We start from the raw sequence: 18,865 nt of genomic DNA, 5'->3' as shown, positions 1-18,865 counted from the left end.
TTCCTGAACGAGCGTTAGGGCTGACGAAGGGCTAATGTCCGTAATCTCTTTCCGGTGGCCAAATTACCTTATCAACTCTGTTGATAAACAAACATTTGTTTCTACTCCCCACCAACGCAGCATCACAGATTCTTTCCAAACTAACCCTCTTATCTAGCCGCAACAAATATCGCGTTAAAGTTAAAAGCTGTCCGCGCGTTGTGTTGCGTTAAAAATTGTCTCGTGTCGACTGACATTACTTTCAGCGGTGCTTTTGGAATTTTCGAGACCTCCGTAGCGTGTTGCGTACATTACACCGAAATAGTGGTAAAACCAGGAGCAGCCCAAGCTCATATTAGGAGAGTGGAAGCGGTATTGAGTTACGGGCGGCTTTGTATGGGGAAAAATATCGTAGATCTCGAATGTAAAATAAAGCTATACTTCAACATTCATTCGATAAAATGGATAAAACTAACTCGTCCCTGGTATATTTTGATATGTTTTGGAGTTATTCCACCGTTTGGGGCTTTCTTTGACGACATTGTTACTCTTAGGCCGTCACGTGTGCGACGACGCTTCTAGTAATACCATTCGTCCCTTTTTCCTTTATTTTGACCGTGACCCACCCTAGACCCCCAGAAACATGGAGATCTGGGGTGCTTACCATTTACATGGAAAACCCGGAAATTCCAGTTGGAAAATCAAATGGTACGCATCATTCAGCATTCTAAGTACTTCTGAAATTATGGGCTTCTGGTCAAAATGATGCATTTTTATTGCTCCTTTTGGGATTTACAGCTGATGTTCATACATTTTGCATGTTATTCATCTTCTGTTAAGACAAGCTTTATCATTTCGTATTTATGCCGAAAATTTCCATCCGGGTGGTTTGCGTAAATGGTAAGCATCCCTATCCTGTAACTCAATAGTCAACACAAAGGTCGCATTCTAAACTGCCCGATAATCTTGGTTTCGTAACGTAAGCTTGAGTTAGTCCATTTTAATACTCCAAGCAACCTAAATACCAGTTATCATTTTAATTTGGTGAAGCAAAAATTAACTGTTCGTAGCTTCTTAGGCCCCGTTAACATGGGTACAATATTTCGCCTAGAATTCACAGTAACAAAAATCGTGCCAAAGAAATAGACTACGAGCAGTCCGTTATATATAATACAGCCACATCTCTCGTAAGCGACCACCCTTGGGGCACCACATATTAAAGTGGTCGCTTACGGGAGGTGGTCGCTTACGGGAAGGATCAACAAAATAAGCCTAATACTGGATTGATTGATTGATTAATTAATTAATTAATTAATTACATAAAAATATCACCTTAGCTGCTAAAATTAGAGAATATGTGTAATTTCTGGCCTAAAAAGCGGTGGTCGCTTACGAGAGAGCTCTTGAAACAGTATTTAACTGAGAAACAAAACGGTCTTTTACGAAGTGGTTGCTTACGGGAGGTGGTCGCTTACGAGAAGTGGTCGCTATAAGAGAGTTGCCTGTATTTCCTAGAGAAAGTAAAGCAGGCGAACCACGCGAGCGAGTGTGAACTTTCTGCGGACACGCGACGCGCGGTGGAAAGCAATTTTCGCGCGCGTTCGCGTGTTTCGCCCGCTTTACTATCTTTACTAGGAAAAATAAGGGACTGTTCGTAGTGTAGTGAAGAGAGACAGCACGGGTGATTAGCAATCAGTACTGTGGACTTGTTCCTTTGAACTGGTTTAGTTTTTTTAAAAACTAAATTAACCTCCTTATGGAATTAACCTCCTCATAGTTATCATTTCTTCGTTCCTTTCATTCACTCTTGTTCATTTGTAGTGTTCGGAAATTTCCTACTTTTATAATACGGTCAGTTCTTGCCTTGCGGACCACCCCGCTATTAGGGACAGAAACTAAATACCCCGTTGAAACTGCTAAGAAATGTGGAAATAGCTTCCGATATTACGGAATTGCGGACACTTCATGTGGCCCCAAACTAACATTTTTATTGTTTTACTCTCGTTGTAACAACCATCTTGAACGCGTTGAATGGCATGTTGATATTCTTCTGTTTGTCTGCAGAAATGAGGACAAACAAAACAACAAAAGAATATATATAAAGTCATTTAATGGCGTTCAAGGTGTCCAAGCACTCCAGCTGTACTTTCTTTACATTTCTTTCTTGGTATTTTAGTTGGTTTTGTCATTTTAATTGACAAACCTGCGCCTGTGTGAAGACTGTGAGGTTTGTTTTCTTTCTTCTTTGGCTCATGGCTTACAGTCACATTTTTCAACTTGAAATCGGGTCAGTTTGATCACCAAATGACGGACCCTAGGATGTCCGCTATAAGACTGGAGTTGACTGCATTCTGAAAACGATCGCAAAAGCGCTCCCCATATGATTACTTTCATTTTCGATGAAATAAATCGTGATGTCAATAACTGATGACTGATCAATGATGATGTTTTAACGAAAGATTTTGATGCATTTTCACTCGCGGTGATTTGTGTACACTTTTCACGATCAATAAGAAGTGCATGATGAAAATGAAGTGTTTTTAAAATAACGCTTAGTTTTTACTTTCAACACAGCAAAAGCAAACTGATTACAAGAGTCTTACAAAGTTTGAAAGGCAAAGGCAAGAATCAAAACATTTTGATCCTTGTGCATGGGTTACTTGGTTGTCTAGTTTTTGAACAGGCGTTTTTAAAGCTTACGCTTATGTTTGCGCCCGTTGCTAGTGAAAAAGAGTTTAAACAAATCAAACTTTCACTTTACTCTTAATTCTTTTCACAAATTTCTGAAATGTCAAGTGATGTTGATCAACAGATCAAATAAAAGTCCTACTTGATCCCCGCGTCAAAACAAACTCTCGCAGAGAACACCATTTCATGACCCTAGGGCTTAGCTTAGTCTCCACAACAACAAAATCAATTTAAACGAACAACTCAACACCACTAATTGGCGGTCGAATTTAATAACATTACAACCTGACCTTATTGTACATTATTAATCATCTGTAATTTCTTTACCTAGCTAGGAGTGTCATTCTTTCAGCCTGCTTGTTAAGTAAGTCGCTCGAACTTTTTAGCGTTACTTATGAAAATAAACGATGGTATAGTATAAGATGTTCGCAAGTTTGTTAGTCAAGACAAACACGCATTCAAAAACACCAGCTTTAGAGAGGTTTCCATAGAAACTGTAAGTATAAACATCTCTATTTTGTAATATTACTCAAGGGATTTATGGTAAAACGAAAAGACTTTGTTCTCATTACAAAAACGAGCCCTAAAAATGCAAATCTATTTAAAGTAATAGTACAATAACGGTTATTAAAGGCTTAAGCTTTTGTTTTCGGCATCTTTCTTGTTTTGCTGCCTGGTCGACAAGATATTGCTTTAATTACAGTTGAATCATTGATTAACTCGGCGTGGATCAATTCGTTTGTACAGTTGAGAACCCGGTTCTAATGTCAATATTTGAACAACTGAAGTTGGCATAAAAACATGACTAATTAACTACATGAAAAGTTGGATTTGATTGTGATAAACCAAGATAGTGACGGTACGAAGATACGATGGCTGTGGGCGAAGGGAGAACGTTTTCTGCACCACATGGAATTCGATGGTCTTCCGCCAAGGTCAACAAAAACTCCACAAGAAAGGAAGCGAAGCGCAACAAAGACAGCAAATTGTCCGATATTGAAGCCTTTTGCGAGCTTGGAGATCGAAAAAATGCGATTAAATCTGCTCAAGCTAGTTTCGCTGGTTATGAAAGACTTGAAGTCTCTCGGCCTATGGTTTGTACGCCTGTTCAGGAGAAACCTCAGCGCGTCAGAAGAAGGTCGTCAAACACCAGATTATTAGATATAAGATTGTCCAAGAAAAAGAGCGAAAAATTGGACTACTCTTATGTTTTTGTACAAGAAACTGACTTGGAAAAATCAACGAGAGAACGGTTAATGCGAGAAGTAAAGCAACAGAATTGGCTGGAAAACGAAACTAAAACTCATGTCGAAAGTCCGTTATCTTATCAAACTTTATCGGAGAGGAAAACAAGCGCAAGAATGTATGATGATCACAAGAACAAATCTTTAATAAGCTTTAACCCCAGACCACAATACTGTAATCGCTTAGTGCACGTTGACAAAGATGAGTTTTCTAAACAATTCTGCGATGTCCTAGGCCCTGGTCTCTGTGCCGACTGCACCAAATCACAAATGCAGCAGTTTGTTATCGACGAGCATACTAGAAACTTTCCCGACATCTGCGTTTCTCCTTACGTTTTATGCGTACCACAAGAGAGCGAAAGAGACATAAAAACACCGTTCACGATCTACAGAGAGTGCGACCCGCTTCAACGTAGACGACCTTCGACGATTTCACCAACACATAATATGAATGGTTTGAAAACGCGACCGAATAGCTGCAACAACGATAAGGCGCGTGATGGTTTTGTGAGAGTCAATTCCCCGTTTTCATCGCTGTGTAGTTCACGGCGATCAAGCATATCAAAGTATTTGATGGAATCAAAGAATGACATCCAGCGTGAAACAGAATCGGGCTCAGAAGAAGACGCCAAAACTTCTGTTTCTTCAAGCATAAGGCGTGTTAGGATTTCCCCGGTCCCACAAAGCCCAAAACCCGAGAAAAAGAAGGAGAAAAAATATTCTGCTGACCTACTAAATCCTAACTGCTTCAGTAAACGAAAACTGGGAGCTCGGTCTACAGCAAGAAGTGCAGTCAAGACACCTTCGATTTCAAGAACGGGCAAATTAAGTGAACTACCTTATTGGAGGTTTTTGATACCAGAGCCACCAATGATGGAAGTTGGGCGAATGAACGTAAGCATTTACACTCCAAAACAAATTCCAGGAATTAAGATTTTTGATGAATCGTTTTTTGATATTTAGATGTACCTACAAGGTTTAACTGAAACACTACGCATGCAGTTATTCAACGAAACCGAGTCGCACATGAACTCATAGTTGTGTAAACGAACGACCTCTGGGTTAGTAGAATGTTGATATGGTGATAACTCAGTTCGCTTGAATTTTTGGCCATTCTTCTTTAAATTAAAGTACATCTTAGCTGCTGGTTGTGTGGTTGTTTCTGTGTCTGAACTACTTCGTTTTTTTGCTTTTTTTTTTTTTAATTCGACGCGACTGATATGCCACAAGTTTTAAAACACAAAAAACATAAGCAACAGAGTGTTTCTGTTGAGGACTTATTTGAACGATTTAGAGCTTCTTTGATGGCTATCCTGGGAAATTTGCGAACATCCAAAATTATAGTCCCTTGACAAAAGCATTCTACAATGGAATCTTGCCAAGGCAATAAAGAAATTGGTTCGATATATGAAGGGTTCTTTATATCGAAGTTCTGTTCTACACATTTTAATAGGCCGCGCTGGAGAATATCGTTTGTTATACGGAGGACTTCTTTAGATAGAGGTTCGTCAAATCGAAGTCCCACTGTATTCTTGCTATTGTTCACCACTAAATTTTTCCTGCTCCCCCGCCACCCACCAAAAAAAAAAAAAAGAAAAAACGGTCACAGTCTCGGAGTTTGACCTTGTATAGACCCAATGGAAAAAAAACTGTTTTCTTAACGAGTTCGACATATAAATGACTTTTGTGGACAAATTCTACCATCTGGGCATTTTTTTTGCGGAAGGACGCTTTCCGGCCTGATATAGTAACGACCTTGAGATCGGGGGCTAGATTCACGAAGCCCTTCTAATTAAAGTGCCCCTGGGACGAAAATTTCATTTTCCATCTTTTTGCATTTTCGTGTAGAATATGACCTTCTTACTCATGTTACCAAATTTCAATCCTTTACGGCAATGGAAGTATTTTTTGTTTTTTAGCTTTTTATTCGAGATTTCACGGCCGCCATTGCTTGGCCTTGTTCCGGAAGTTAAGGCTCAAATTACAGGAAGTGACGTCATTGGCTCAACACGAAAAATTCCACATAAACTGTATTCTGCTGTTATTTAGTTCGCAACAGCAGAATACAGTTTATGAAGTACATACTGCGGTAGCTGCTCCCTCGTGCGCAGTTTAAGCATGCGCACTCTTGTTCTTTACTTCGTGCAATCTCTCATTTTCTTACTAGGGCTAACGTTCAGTTGAAAATTCAAGGGTTCGCTTTAACACTTTAACATACAATGCAGAGTCAATTTTCTGATCCATCATCGAGTTAAGGATACACTTCGGAGGTTTGCTAAGCACTCAAGAAGCTAGAGTAAATTGTTACGCTCCTTTCGTGCTTAGCAATCTCCCGCGAGCGTCCTTGCACGCTGCACGTTTATAATTCCTTAATTTGTTCATGCCACACATACGCAATACTATTTTGTATTTATTGTGTTCTCGAAGTGACCTCTTTTTATAAGCCCGATGGTTTCTTGAGGTCTTCTCGCCATACCTTCACTGCTACTTTTGTCTCAGATAAGGGTGTTTTATGACAAATAAAGTTCATGTCTCCGCTCGAGCGCGAAAGAGGCTTCTCAGCAGGAGAGAGGGCCAACGCGGCAACAATTTGAACAAGCCTTGAATGTACGGGGGGGGGGGGGGGGGTGGAGGGTGTCCGGGGCGGGGACTAAGTTCTTGCCATAACTTAGTTGAGCCTATTTGTAACCGCTTTGTTGAAATCATTGATCTTATTCTGGGTTTGAAAGCATATGAAAATCGTTTCCATTGAAGGATGTTTTAACAATCTGCCCCGTCCCGATTTTATTTACATACATCTCAAGTAACACACCACGCAACCAACTCTTGAAATCATAGTGAACACATACATACATACATACATACATACATACATACATACATACATACATACATACATACATACATACATACATACATACATACATACATACATACATACATACATACATACATACATACATACATACATACATACATACATACATACATACATACAGCAGTGCTGAAAAACATACCCCTCAATATTAACAAAAGGTTAACTGCCATCTCATCCAGCAAAGAAATATTTGACGAATCCATTGCCCCTTACCAGAAAGCTCTCACAGAAAGTGGATATAACCACAAGCTAACATACGATCCTCCGCAAGAACAAGCCCGGAAAAACAAAAGAAAAAGAACAAGAAACATCACATGGTACAATCCACCTTTCAATTCAAACATCAAAACTAACCTTGGAAGAAAGTTCCTGCACATCGTCGACAGATGCTTTCCAAAACACCACTCACTCCACAAGATTTTCAACAGGCACACAATTAAATTGAGCTACTCATGCATGCCAAACATGAAATCTATCATCTCATCGCACAACAAGCACGTTCTTTCAAATGTAAACTCACCAACGCCAGAACCTGACACCTGCAATTGCAGAAGAAAACCGGACTGTCCACTCGAAGGAAAATGCCTCCAAACAAACGTCATCTACCAAGCCACAGTAACCACAGAGACAACAACTGAAACTTATGTCGGACTGGCAACAAATTTTAAGGAACGTTACAGAAACCATTAGACATCCTTTCGACGCCCGAACAGAAGAAACGAGACAGAACTGTCAAAACATGTTTGGACTTTGCAAGACAGCAATAAACCTTTCCAGATGAAATGGAAAGTTTTAAGGAAATGTAAACCATACAGCAACGCCAACAAAAAATGTAACCTTTGTCTTTTTGAAAAATTTATAATCATCTGTAAAAAGAGCTGTGTAGCCTGAACAGGCGAAACGAGCTAACGAGTTCGTGCCCCCACAGAAAGAGATATGTAATGCAGAACTTTAGAATAACGCAACTAAGACACGATGCATCTGTTACCTAGATACTCTACTGATTGTAACGCATCTCTATAGTAACCACCTATATTTTACTGCCAGCCTGTTATTTGAAAAGTCAGTCGTTAAAAATTGCCTGAGTGTGGTCCGATAACTTCGAACCATACGAAACAGTATCCTGAAGACTCCTGAAGCCTGAACTTCTGTGAAGAAATATACATACATACATACATACATACCTACCTACCTACCTACCTACCTACCTACCTACCTACCTACCTGCCTGCCTGCCTGCCTGCCTGCCTGCCTGCCTGCCTGCATGCATGCATAAATAAATAAATAAATAAATAAATAAATAAATAAATAAATAAAAACGCCGATGGCAGGTCCCGGTATATTAAAAAAGCAAAAAAAAGGTCTAAAACTATACTATGACAATAAAAATAGTAATCTATTTCATAACACTCTATTCATGCTCAGTTGAAATAAGATATGGGAAATAATATTGCTCAGCGGTCTAAGCCAAGCTGGAACAGCTTGGCTTAGGGTAGCAGTGTTTTTGACACACGCGAATTTGGTCAGGGTGGGTGGGTGGGCCGTTCCTTCCTTCACTGCTCCGCTGGCTGAGACTAAGCACGAAAAGAGTGTTATTCTGCTTCAACTCAGTATTTATACCCTTGGAACACCCTTGTGCACATGCCTGCGTGCATTGAATTGCAAGGGATATGTTAATTTAAAGTATTTCAGTTTCGCATATCATTAGGAGTGTTATGAATAGTAATCTATTTCATAACACTCTATTCATGCTCAGTTGAAATAAGATATGGGAAATAATATTGCTCAGCGCCACTCACGCCATACTGTTCATCTTTAATTTCATGACAAGCTCTTTTCTTTACTTCTTACTTACAACAAACATCAATCTTATCCATAAATACCCCCAAACCTTCCCAAACCTTACAATTCCCAAACCTACCCAAAACTAAAAGAAAAGACAGTATGTTGGTAGATCACAAAAACGTCCAGTACATAGCTAGACATCGGTTTGAGCCGCCATTTTAGGGCATCGTTCCACGACTTTCTCCCAAAACGAGTAGTGAGCGTGAAGCTCTCCAGCTCTAAAATTACTGGAGTCTCGGAAGGACAACTCATTTACATCCCCTATAATCTCGCCTTGCTCCACACGCGTGACCTTTTGCATTAGTTCACGTGCTGTCATCTCGCCGCTGACCGCTATGGAGTTCCCCATGGAGTCTACCCATTGAATTGCATTTACCCCAGACTGTCCAGGAGTGATCGCGTTATCGAAGTTCTTGTCATAGTCCCAAGCCCATGAAATGATTTCTTAGGGAAAAACATCAAGAACAAAAGGTATTATTCCCACGGGTGAAACCCCCAAAGTAGTCAGCAGAGAGATGACAGCTCTGACCCAGTAATCCTGGGAGGGTAACTAGAGACCCTGTTTTCAAAGCTATCAAAACTCTGAGACTATCGAGTTTATTACTAATGAAGAGAAAAAGCACTCACATAAGACATGACTGAATTGAAGATACGTTTATTACCCAAACAGAAAACCTAAACCAACTTAACATATGTTGTCTTCGAAAAGTTCACACTTTATTTTGCGGCTGACGCTGGAGAGGTGCCATTCTTCTGCAGCCCCACGTTCCCAGAAAGATCCCTTTTTCTTGCCTCGCAGAATCGTTTAATGTTGCCAAGTTTACCACAGCAGAAACACGACATAGGCCTTCCCGGATTGCTCGGGGAATCTCTGACATTTCTCTCCCGGCCTTCCCAGTAATAGGGAGACACAGCTGCAGTCCCGGCCCGGTCCCTCGAACGATAGTGTTTCTCTACCTTGGCCACACAATCGAAGATCTTTTCATGATCTTTATCGCCCAAAAGGCGCAAGACGGGAATCTAAATTGATCCCGAGACACATGGAGCTTTCCACGGACTTTTTGGTAAACCAAACGATAGAAATTCTGGCGGTCATGCTTGGTATCTTGAGCCGTAAGTTGAAGCGATTCTAGCATCTCCAAGGCTTCGTATTTATTGAAATCTGGTAGGGGACGAGATGCGTAGGCCATAATCTTTATTAAGGAGCTCTCCACAGATGGTCTAGTCATTGTCTCAACCGTCTGGTTAAACTTCAGGACTTCACCCTGTAACCTCTAAAAAAGGAGAAAAAATTCCCAAGCAACAAACACGCCATGACTAGTAAAACTGATAACTCTACTCCCTGACGGAGCATACCTAGTGAGTCTTTGCCCCTGTAACACTACATGGCGTATCTATATCTTCAACAAATATACCTGTCGTGTTCTCGGTTCGTGCCTAGACACAGCGTATAAATCCTGATGAGAAAACTCACCCCCAGGACTACACCCGGCGTATAAACCCTGGTGAGAAACCTCACCCCCGGGATTACAGCCGGCGTATAAATCCTGGTGAGAAACTCACCCTCGGGACTACACCCGGCGTATAAATCCTGGTGAGAAAACCCACCCCCGGGACTACACCCGGCGTATAAATCCTGGTGAGAGAAAACTCACCCCCGGGACTACACCCAGCGTTTAAATCCTGGTGAGAAAACTCACGCCCGGGACTACACCCGGCGTATAAATCTTGGTGAGAAAACTCACCCCCGGGACTACACCCGGCGTATAAATCCTGGTGAGAAAACTCACCCCCGGGACTACACCCGGCGTATAAATCCTGGTGAGAAAACTCACCCCCGGGACTACGCCTGGCGTATAAATCCTGGTGAGAAAACTCACCCCCGGGACTACACCCGGCGTATAAATCCTGGTGAGAAAACTCACCCCCGGGACTACACCCGGACTACACCCGCGACCGCACGTGGTAAAAAATACGAAATCTCGAGTTCGTTTTGACCGCCGGCAGCAACATTTTGACCCGCCGCTTGTGCAGCCTATGGCACTGGTACACCTTGTGCGGCTGGTAGAACTTGAGCAGCTTGTGCAACTTGCACGGCTTGTGGATCTTGAGCAGCTTGTGCCACGTGCGCGGCTTGTGGAACTTGAGCAGTTTGTGCGACTTGTGGAACTTGTGGGCCTTGTGCTGAAGGGTTTACTAGCGGTTGAGGAAATTGTACTCCCGGCGCTGGAGGTTCAGCCATAATTCTAGAAAATTCGCGTGGGTCGAAAACTGAAGAGATGTCGTTTACTGCTCCGCTGGCTGAGACTAAGCACGAAAAGAGTGTTATTCTGCTTCGACTCAGTATTTATACCCTTGGAACACCCTTGTGCACATGCCTGCGTGCATTGAATCGCAAGGGATATGTTAATTTAATGTATTTCAGTTTCGCATATCATTAGGAGTGTAATGAATAGAACATTTTATAAACAGACAACATTGAAAGTTAGGCCTAGGGCAAACGTCGAATCTAAGTCGCGTCGAATTTATTAAAAATAGGTTCGACAAAGAGTCGACTTAATTCCAGTGTGGTAGCAAACGTCGAACCTGCGTCGACCCTAATTCTCAAGTTGCACTTCGTGAAATACGGGAATAAGCACGTGTCCCCGTGCTATTAGGGACCTTACGAAAACACCACGGCGACGGCGACGACAACACCACAACACAAAAAGCTTAATGGGCAAAAACAATCGCTCTGCACGTGCGTTTTAAATTTTGGTACATTTCTTTGTCGTCCTCTGCAAAACAACAACGTGAAATGACCAAATTCAAGGTTTTGTAGAGAACGTGAACCCACGGGAGTGAATTTTTCATTCTCTTCCTTAACTTGAACGGTACTCCTACCAATTTGGTTCCTGGCTAGTTTGTCGTTTGTGTATACAAGTTGAATGAGTTAAAATAATCGCGAAGTAGCACAAATGAAATAAAGTTATACTTTCAAAAATGACGTTTGCGTTGGTGTCACCGTCTTGCATTCGTAAGGTCCCTATTCACTTGATGTGCGGCTAGTTATTGCTAGGACTTGCTAGCGAAATGCCGAAAAACAGTGCTCGTCGGGCTTTTCTTTGGCAATTAATTGCGAAAAATAGAAAGAAAACACTCAAACACTGAGCATTTATTGCAAATAGGCAATTCGCTTTCAATCATTTATATTTAGTGTTCATGAAACACGAAAAACATTTTCATCATGCTGTGCGATGTCAGCAATGACTTTCGATAGCTCGCCATTTCTGGTCGCGAAATTGTCTTTGTACAGCGCATGCTCGTCAGGGGGGGAAATAGCGTTTGGCAGATGGGGGAGTCGGTATTTTTGTGACTCTTGCGCAGTCCATCACATTTGAATCAATTATTTTGTAATTTGCATGATTTATGAATTGAGTTCAGCGCGTGTTTAGAACGGCGTTTGCTGTAACGCCGAACCACTGTCGCATTATCCGACTTGGCAAGTCGAACTTATGCTGGAGTCGAACCAATTAATTTGAGTCGAACTTAATTGCGGCAAACGTCGCACCATTCATGCGCCTATTTCAAAATTAATAGGTTCGACGAATTAAGTTCGACTAAGATTCGACGTTTGCCCTAGGTCTTAAATTCTTGAAAGTATACCCAACAAAATGTATTACATCAAGTCAGATGAACAAGAAAAGGTCAAAACAATTTGTTCCCGGGTTAAATATAATAAAATTCTCGAGGTTTGGTGGTTTTGTGTTTGCGATAAAAAATATATACAAATGGTCCAATTTTTTTTTGGCGGTCGCGGGACGACATTCTGACCCAACCGCCCTTTCCCTCGAGTCTGCCTAGCATTAAGTTTCTCTGTTTTCTTTCTTTCTTTCTTTTTTTTTCAGATCAGAGAACCAGCAAAAAATTTTATAAATAAAAAAAAAACATGGCGATTAGGTTCATAAAGAATAAATGGAGCGAAAGTTATATTTGAGGATAGAATAAGTCAGAATCCATTAGGAGAAAATATCCGTATTCCCATTTTTTTATTGTTATGAAAGTAACGCCTTTTTTTAAGTAAATATTTTTCTGATGAAACTTCAGCCATCTTCAGTACAGAACCCGCTAGTGGGTGTGATATACTTAGTATGTATTTTCCGTTCCTTCGTTATCGTCACGCCGTAATTAGCTATATTTTTACCTTTCTTGTCACGCTGTAATTAGTTCAATGCTCTCTGTTTATTGTCATGTTGTAATCAGCTATATTGTATACTTCTTGTATTTATTTCACACGCACCAGCGGGTTCTGTACTGAAGGTGGAACGAAGTTTCATCTGAAACATGTCGCCGGTAACTTAAATAAAAATTACTTCATGCCTGCTGGCTCTTCGAAAATTCCAATTTTACTGATTAGTCTGAGTTTAGCTCTGCTGCCACTCTCTTCAACCTTCTCAGTCATACACACATTTTGCACACCACCACTAATTCATAAATTAATACACTAGTCCGCTCTGCAACAGGTTTGTGTTTATGTTTCGGGAGCTTAGTATTTTCCTCCAGTGTTTTGATTACGCCTTAGACTGATTACTGAAGCAATTCTTCTGTGTTAGTGTCGACCGGCACACCAGAATGTGGTCGCTCACGATATTTGCTGTATTCCTGGCGGCTCTAACGCATACGAAAGCTGAAGACGAAGAAAATTTTGCTTTGGTAAGGGAATTAAATAAGCTTCAAACATTTTTTTTGCAAATTTGTTTTCCAAGCAAAATTCTTTATAAACAAGAAACAGAAAAGACAAGGAGGAAAAGCTCTAAAGTTAATGATGATGTGTTAGAAAGTCAGCTTTCATAAGCTTTTGGGTAAATGAATACGGCCAGCCTTAAAGACATTTATGTTCAAATAGAATATGCTGGATACTGTTGTAAAAAGTCATTTGTTACTCTCTCTTTGGTTTGTCCTCATTTACATTTTGCTGACTTCTTAGTTGTCGCAAATTTTGATCCTAAAATTGGTATAAAAAAATAAAAGAAATGGAACAAAAAATAATTAAGTTCATAGCAACATTTCTTTTTTACTTGGAGAAGTATTTCTTCTAACTTGGAAATCGAGACAAAAAAGAAACTGTTTTTTTTAATCGTCCTAAACTATCTCGCTTTCTGGTACATTTATGTTTATATCTTATACAAAGTCTTTTAATTACGAAGGGTTCCCTGTGTAGAAGTATAGACAGGCTTTGATGTAGTTTAATTTCATTTTTTTTAATCCTTTGCCTCGCTTACTCAATTTTCATAGAAATACCTAAATCAGTTCGACTATTTATCAATGTCTCGATCCGGCAACCATGATGTGGAGCAAGCCATCGGTGAATTCCAAATGTTCGCTGGTTTGGAAGTTACTGGCCGCCTGGACAGAGCTACAGTCAGGCAGATGAAGATGCCGCGATGCGGAAACCCTGATGGTAAACGGGTACAACGTTACGAAACGAAGAGTAAATGGGCGAGAACACACTTAACATACTTCATCCAGCATGGCTAAGATTTAGCTCGAGGCAAACAAAACCGTATTTTTGCAAGGGCATTGAAATACTGGGCGGATGTATCACGGCTGTCCTTTAAAAGAGTGTATAACCCAAGATACGCGAATCTTAAAATAAGGTATTTTTTTATTTTTATTTATTTATTTGTTTTTTACTGCTGATTAAACCTCAGTCGTTCAAGGACTGAACCAGACCCCACCTTGGTAGAAAGTGAAGAAGGTGGTCGAGATCACTCAGCGCCCGCTTCCCATTAAACCAATTTCAATGTTACACTCTTCTCATCGACTTTTAGCCAAGTCTCTCCTCTAGAATATAACGTGGTCAGATGCCGTTGATAATATCAAACAGTGTCATCAATTTGATAGTCGCCATATCATATTGGAAAATTCATTGTTCTTTTTTTTTTTTTGCCATCTTTTGAATTGTCCAAAATCGTTAAAAAATGCCACATAAAAACTACGAAATTAAAGTATATTTTCTAACTGAGAACATTCTGGTCAACATGCCTGTTAAGCGTCGATACTTAAAATGGCAGGGTCATGTGTCGAACGAGAAAACAAAATCAGTCTCAAAGCATTAAGTGACCAGTAGTGCAGTGTAGGCGTTAGCTTTATCTTTTCTTTTCTTTATCTGTTAATTTTTGTTGCCTGTATATCAGTTGATCCATTCCGTGACTTAACGAGTCAGTTGTGCTCTCGTAAAGGAGACGACTGCTATTTTTTTTTTTTTTTTTTTTTTGGGGGGGGGGGGTAGGTGGGGGGGTGGGGGGTGAGGGGTGGTTTTCTTAATTTTCTGCAAAATCCCTCTTGAAAACGCTATCGTCTACTCTTTGCATAAATTGGAAAATTCACTGCGATGATCACTTCTCACTTTCATCTATATCCGCAGTTCATATATGAATTATATCATATACTTTACATCGTTTCACTCCTCTCACGGGAAAATGGAAACCTACAATTGACCTTGCTCCGACACAGCGGCAATGCGCATGTGCCAACCACTGAACTTCCGGTCGGTGTTGTATTTCCGGTTAGCTATTAAAACCTATTGCGTAAACAAAAAACTCCCGTCGCGCGAAGTTTAAAAACAAAACTCAAGAGTTACGAAACAAACTTAAGCAAAAAAATTGTTTTCCTGGTGAGTAAATTTATTTTGCTGTTTTCAAACCTTTGCACCAAGGGGTTTGGTGCTTGCACCAAGTGCGAAAACCATGCTCGAAGATGCGACCTGCTCGCGCTTGTGAAGAAAAGTTTTGTTGTCCGTGGTTGTTGTTGTCCTGTTGTTAAAATGTTGTTCCTCGCAATACGAGAAGTGTGGTAAAAGTTTAGGTAAACGAAAATGCGGAGGCCGTTATTGCCTCTTGACACCTCGGTTGGCCAGAGCCGCTGAACTTCCAGTTGGTTCGATAGTTTGCCGGGTTCACTGGGACGAAATTAGGAGGTAAACAACCGGTGTTCGGTTACCCAGGAAAACTACTCTCGAGCTCTCCACAAAAACGGGATACCTTCTCGACTTTATGCCGTGCTGGACGCTGTTGGTAAGGCAGGTAATGTTCCTTATCGTCCGGGAACAAGGTGCTGCAACGAATGTGCTGAGAATGTCGACCGCGACCAAGAAGAAAAGTTTACCACGCATGCAGAATATAAGCCGAAAGAGGCCCAATTTCGGTTTTGGGTTGTGCATAATTTTTCAGTGAACAGCAGTAGATGTGCTTGCAAGGACCGCCGTGATAAAATAAAAGTGCCGGATCCTGTAGTAAAGGAGCAATAAATTGTACTACAAATAATATAAAGAGCAAGGCTAATTTCACAGTCAGAGAAATATATTTTTCCTTTCCAATATTTCAAACGGCACGGCCTTTGTTCATCAAACATACCCTGCCTTGCTCTTTATATTATTTGTTCCATAATTTTTAATTTTAAGTAATTTTCCCCAATTACTGTATATATTTAGCAAAAGAAACAATAATAATAATAATAATAATAATAATAATAATAATAATAATAATAATAATAATAACAATAACAATAACAACAACGACAACAATAACAACAACAATAATAATAATAATAATAATAATAATAATAATGATAATAATTATAATAATAATATTATAATAATAATAATAATAATAATAATAATAATAATGATGATGATGATGATGATGATGATGATGATGATGATGCTAATAATAATAATAATAACAATAATAAAAGAGATTGTAGAAGAATGCTTCCAAATCAGGACACCTGGAGGACAATACAAACTTCTTTTGGAGTTGTGAAAGTCAATTGTCATGGAGATGTCCTAGTAGAAAGACATGTATAGAACAGCATTGAAACAGTTTTCAAAGACTCATCAGGTCAGTTTAACTACACAACTACTTGAGCAAAAAAAAAAACAAAGAATCTCAATAACATAATAGAGATATTTCAGTAACAGTATTTCTACCAAACCTCCTTCTGAAGGATTACACTGATCATCAACATGTATATTTCACTTTTAAAATAAGGAATATCAATATTGTAATATTTTTTTTTTTCATCTGCTAGAGGAGAACAAATGTAACTTACACAAAGGCACCCCCAACCCCAGAGGGAATGAAATTAAGCCCCAGTATGAATATGCATATTCTGAACACAATAAATATGTGGATAATATAATTATCCTCCACATATTTCTTATGGTACTAGTTGTGAGAGTTTATTTAAACATCTTGATAGAGTATGTGGTGACCATTAGTTTCTACTTATAAAGATAAAAAGTTCTGCATCCCTTTTTCATTATTTTTTTTCCACAAATTCATTTGATTACCTGGTAGAGAGATTCCAGAGAGCATTGCACCAACACCATTAAGGCAACATTGCCCTTGCACTGTCATCCTCAGAGATGGAAAAGTTTGCAGAGAAAAATGCACCTGGTCTTTTTAATCTTATTCTACACTATAATTGGATTCTTGGATCATAATCAAAATATTATTTTAGGAGATGATCCAAGAATGAGTGATGAGCATCGTGTATTACAAGAAAAGAGAACAGTTGTTTTATTGCATATCATATCATATTTCTGGTAATCTTGATTTACACAATAAATCTCATGTAAAATTAAGTTTCTTTTAAGCTGACTTGACTTGTCTCAGGTACATTTATTTTCCTTGCCTTGCATATGAGGAACACTCCCAAGTTGGAATAAACATGTTTATCAACCATAACAGCAGACAAATATAGAATCTACCTATACTAAGATTGCACATTTGATTCTTCTTTCATCATGAGGTTTCCACATACAGAATGTACTACCATCGTATGAGACCCCTGAAATGAAATAAACAAGAAAAAATTAATTATTTTCTTACATTTTTACTTACAGTGTACGTAAAAAGGGGGCTACAAATAATATTTATTATTGTTATTATTATTATTATTATTATTATTATTTCAGGTCACAGAAGACACATTTTTAAAATGCATAAGGAACAAGGATTATTTATTCAGCAACACGAGGCATCCAGAGATGTGATAAATTCTGCCAGAAGTTTAGGCTTCAGCACCACTCCAGTCTTTTTCTTAGTTATCATTTTTTACTTTGGGCAAATTTAGGCTTTTGCACAAATTATGCTAGCATTTTTTCGATCATTTTAGTGAAGTAAAAGCATCAACCATTATACGAGCATTTCAGTGGCATTTTCCCCTTTTTTGAGAGAGAGAAAGAGAAAAATTAAAATAAAATGGCAAATCATTTTTTAAAAATGAAACGTCAAGTAGCCTGCTTGGGTCAAACCTTGGCGTCGCGAACAGAAGCGGGCGCTTTTCACCAACTTATTTTGCAGCCAGAACTTTTTCACATACTTGCACGCATGTTTTCATATTAGCTTCAGGCTTTGGTGACCATAATTTTCAAAGTTTGAAGTCATTCATTTACCAGACAAAATGACTGAGTGAAAAAACATTCCTTATCGTGATCTCAGGCTAAAGCTTTTAAAAATCTCAAGCTAATTTTAATGAATTCAGCTTTAAGATAACGTCTGCATCCACTTGTGATTTTAGAAAAGACGACTTTGTATATACATGTACTTAATTTTATGCTCATGATTTCATATTTGTAAGCGTTAATTTAGTTCAAACATTTTGTCTGTATATACCCCTAGTTTTTAGCTTCTTTAGTTTACTTGTAATTAGTTAATTGCAAACGACCCCACAAGCTCATGTAGCTTTAATACTCATCGTTTTAAAATAAAGGCTATCAAAAGGCTTTGCGTCGTTGCTTATAATAACATTTGAAACAGATAGACCTTGCGTCTTCCTTGGGTCTAATTAAAAATATATATATAAATGAGAATTTGTAACAGCAGTCTTTCCAAGAACATCTGATGTGTTGAAGAACGGACAAATTGCAATAGTAGAGCTGGGTGTTAAAACACGATTCACCAACCAACAAAATATTCATAACTTGGGCTGAAACACGCATAGAATCACATTTTTGGACGTTTTTTAAAAGATAATCAGAACCACTCGACTTCAGAATCAACCATTGTAAGAAATTATGGTGAGCTTACCTTTTCTTAATCATTGGTCCACTTCATCTTTCACATGTGGTTACTGATCCACAGCAGGAAAGTTTTAAAACTTCAACAGATCGAAACATAACCCTAACCGGAAAGCGTGATCTCGACCGGAAATGCCCAGAATTAGCGCATGCGTACACGTTTTGCCG

At 39.3% G+C, this 18,865-nt stretch overlaps 1 protein-coding gene and 2 pseudogenes across 1 annotated transcript; 2 read left to right on the top strand and 1 right to left on the bottom strand.

Annotated features, from left to right (window-relative positions):
- Positions 1-3,407: 3,407 nt before the first annotated feature.
- On the top strand, positions 3,408-4,874 carry LOC146472664 (uncharacterized). Its single transcript, XM_085119488.1, has one exon. It carries the CDS (start codon positions 3,540-3,542, stop codon positions 4,872-4,874), a length of 1,335 nt encoding a protein of 444 aa, XP_084975614.1. The 5' UTR covers positions 3,408-3,539.
- Positions 4,875-9,351: 4,477 nt separating this feature from the next.
- On the bottom strand, positions 9,352-10,876 carry LOC146472663 (uncharacterized; annotated as a pseudogene).
- A 2,369-nt stretch (positions 10,877-13,245) lies between these two features.
- The window catches only part of LOC146472661 (hatching enzyme-like), a 7,036-nt pseudogene continuing 1,416 nt past the window's right edge, over positions 13,246-18,865 (top strand).

Source organism: Pavona decussata, unplaced genomic scaffold, assembly GCF_977016875.1.
Source record: "Pavona decussata unplaced genomic scaffold, jaPavDecu1.1 SCAFFOLD_98, whole genome shotgun sequence".
In the NCBI taxonomy this organism is placed as follows: Eukaryota; Metazoa; Cnidaria; class Anthozoa; order Scleractinia; family Agariciidae; genus Pavona; species Pavona decussata.
Note: the sequence above shows the minus strand (reverse complement) of the source record. Positions and strands in the feature narration are given on the sequence as shown.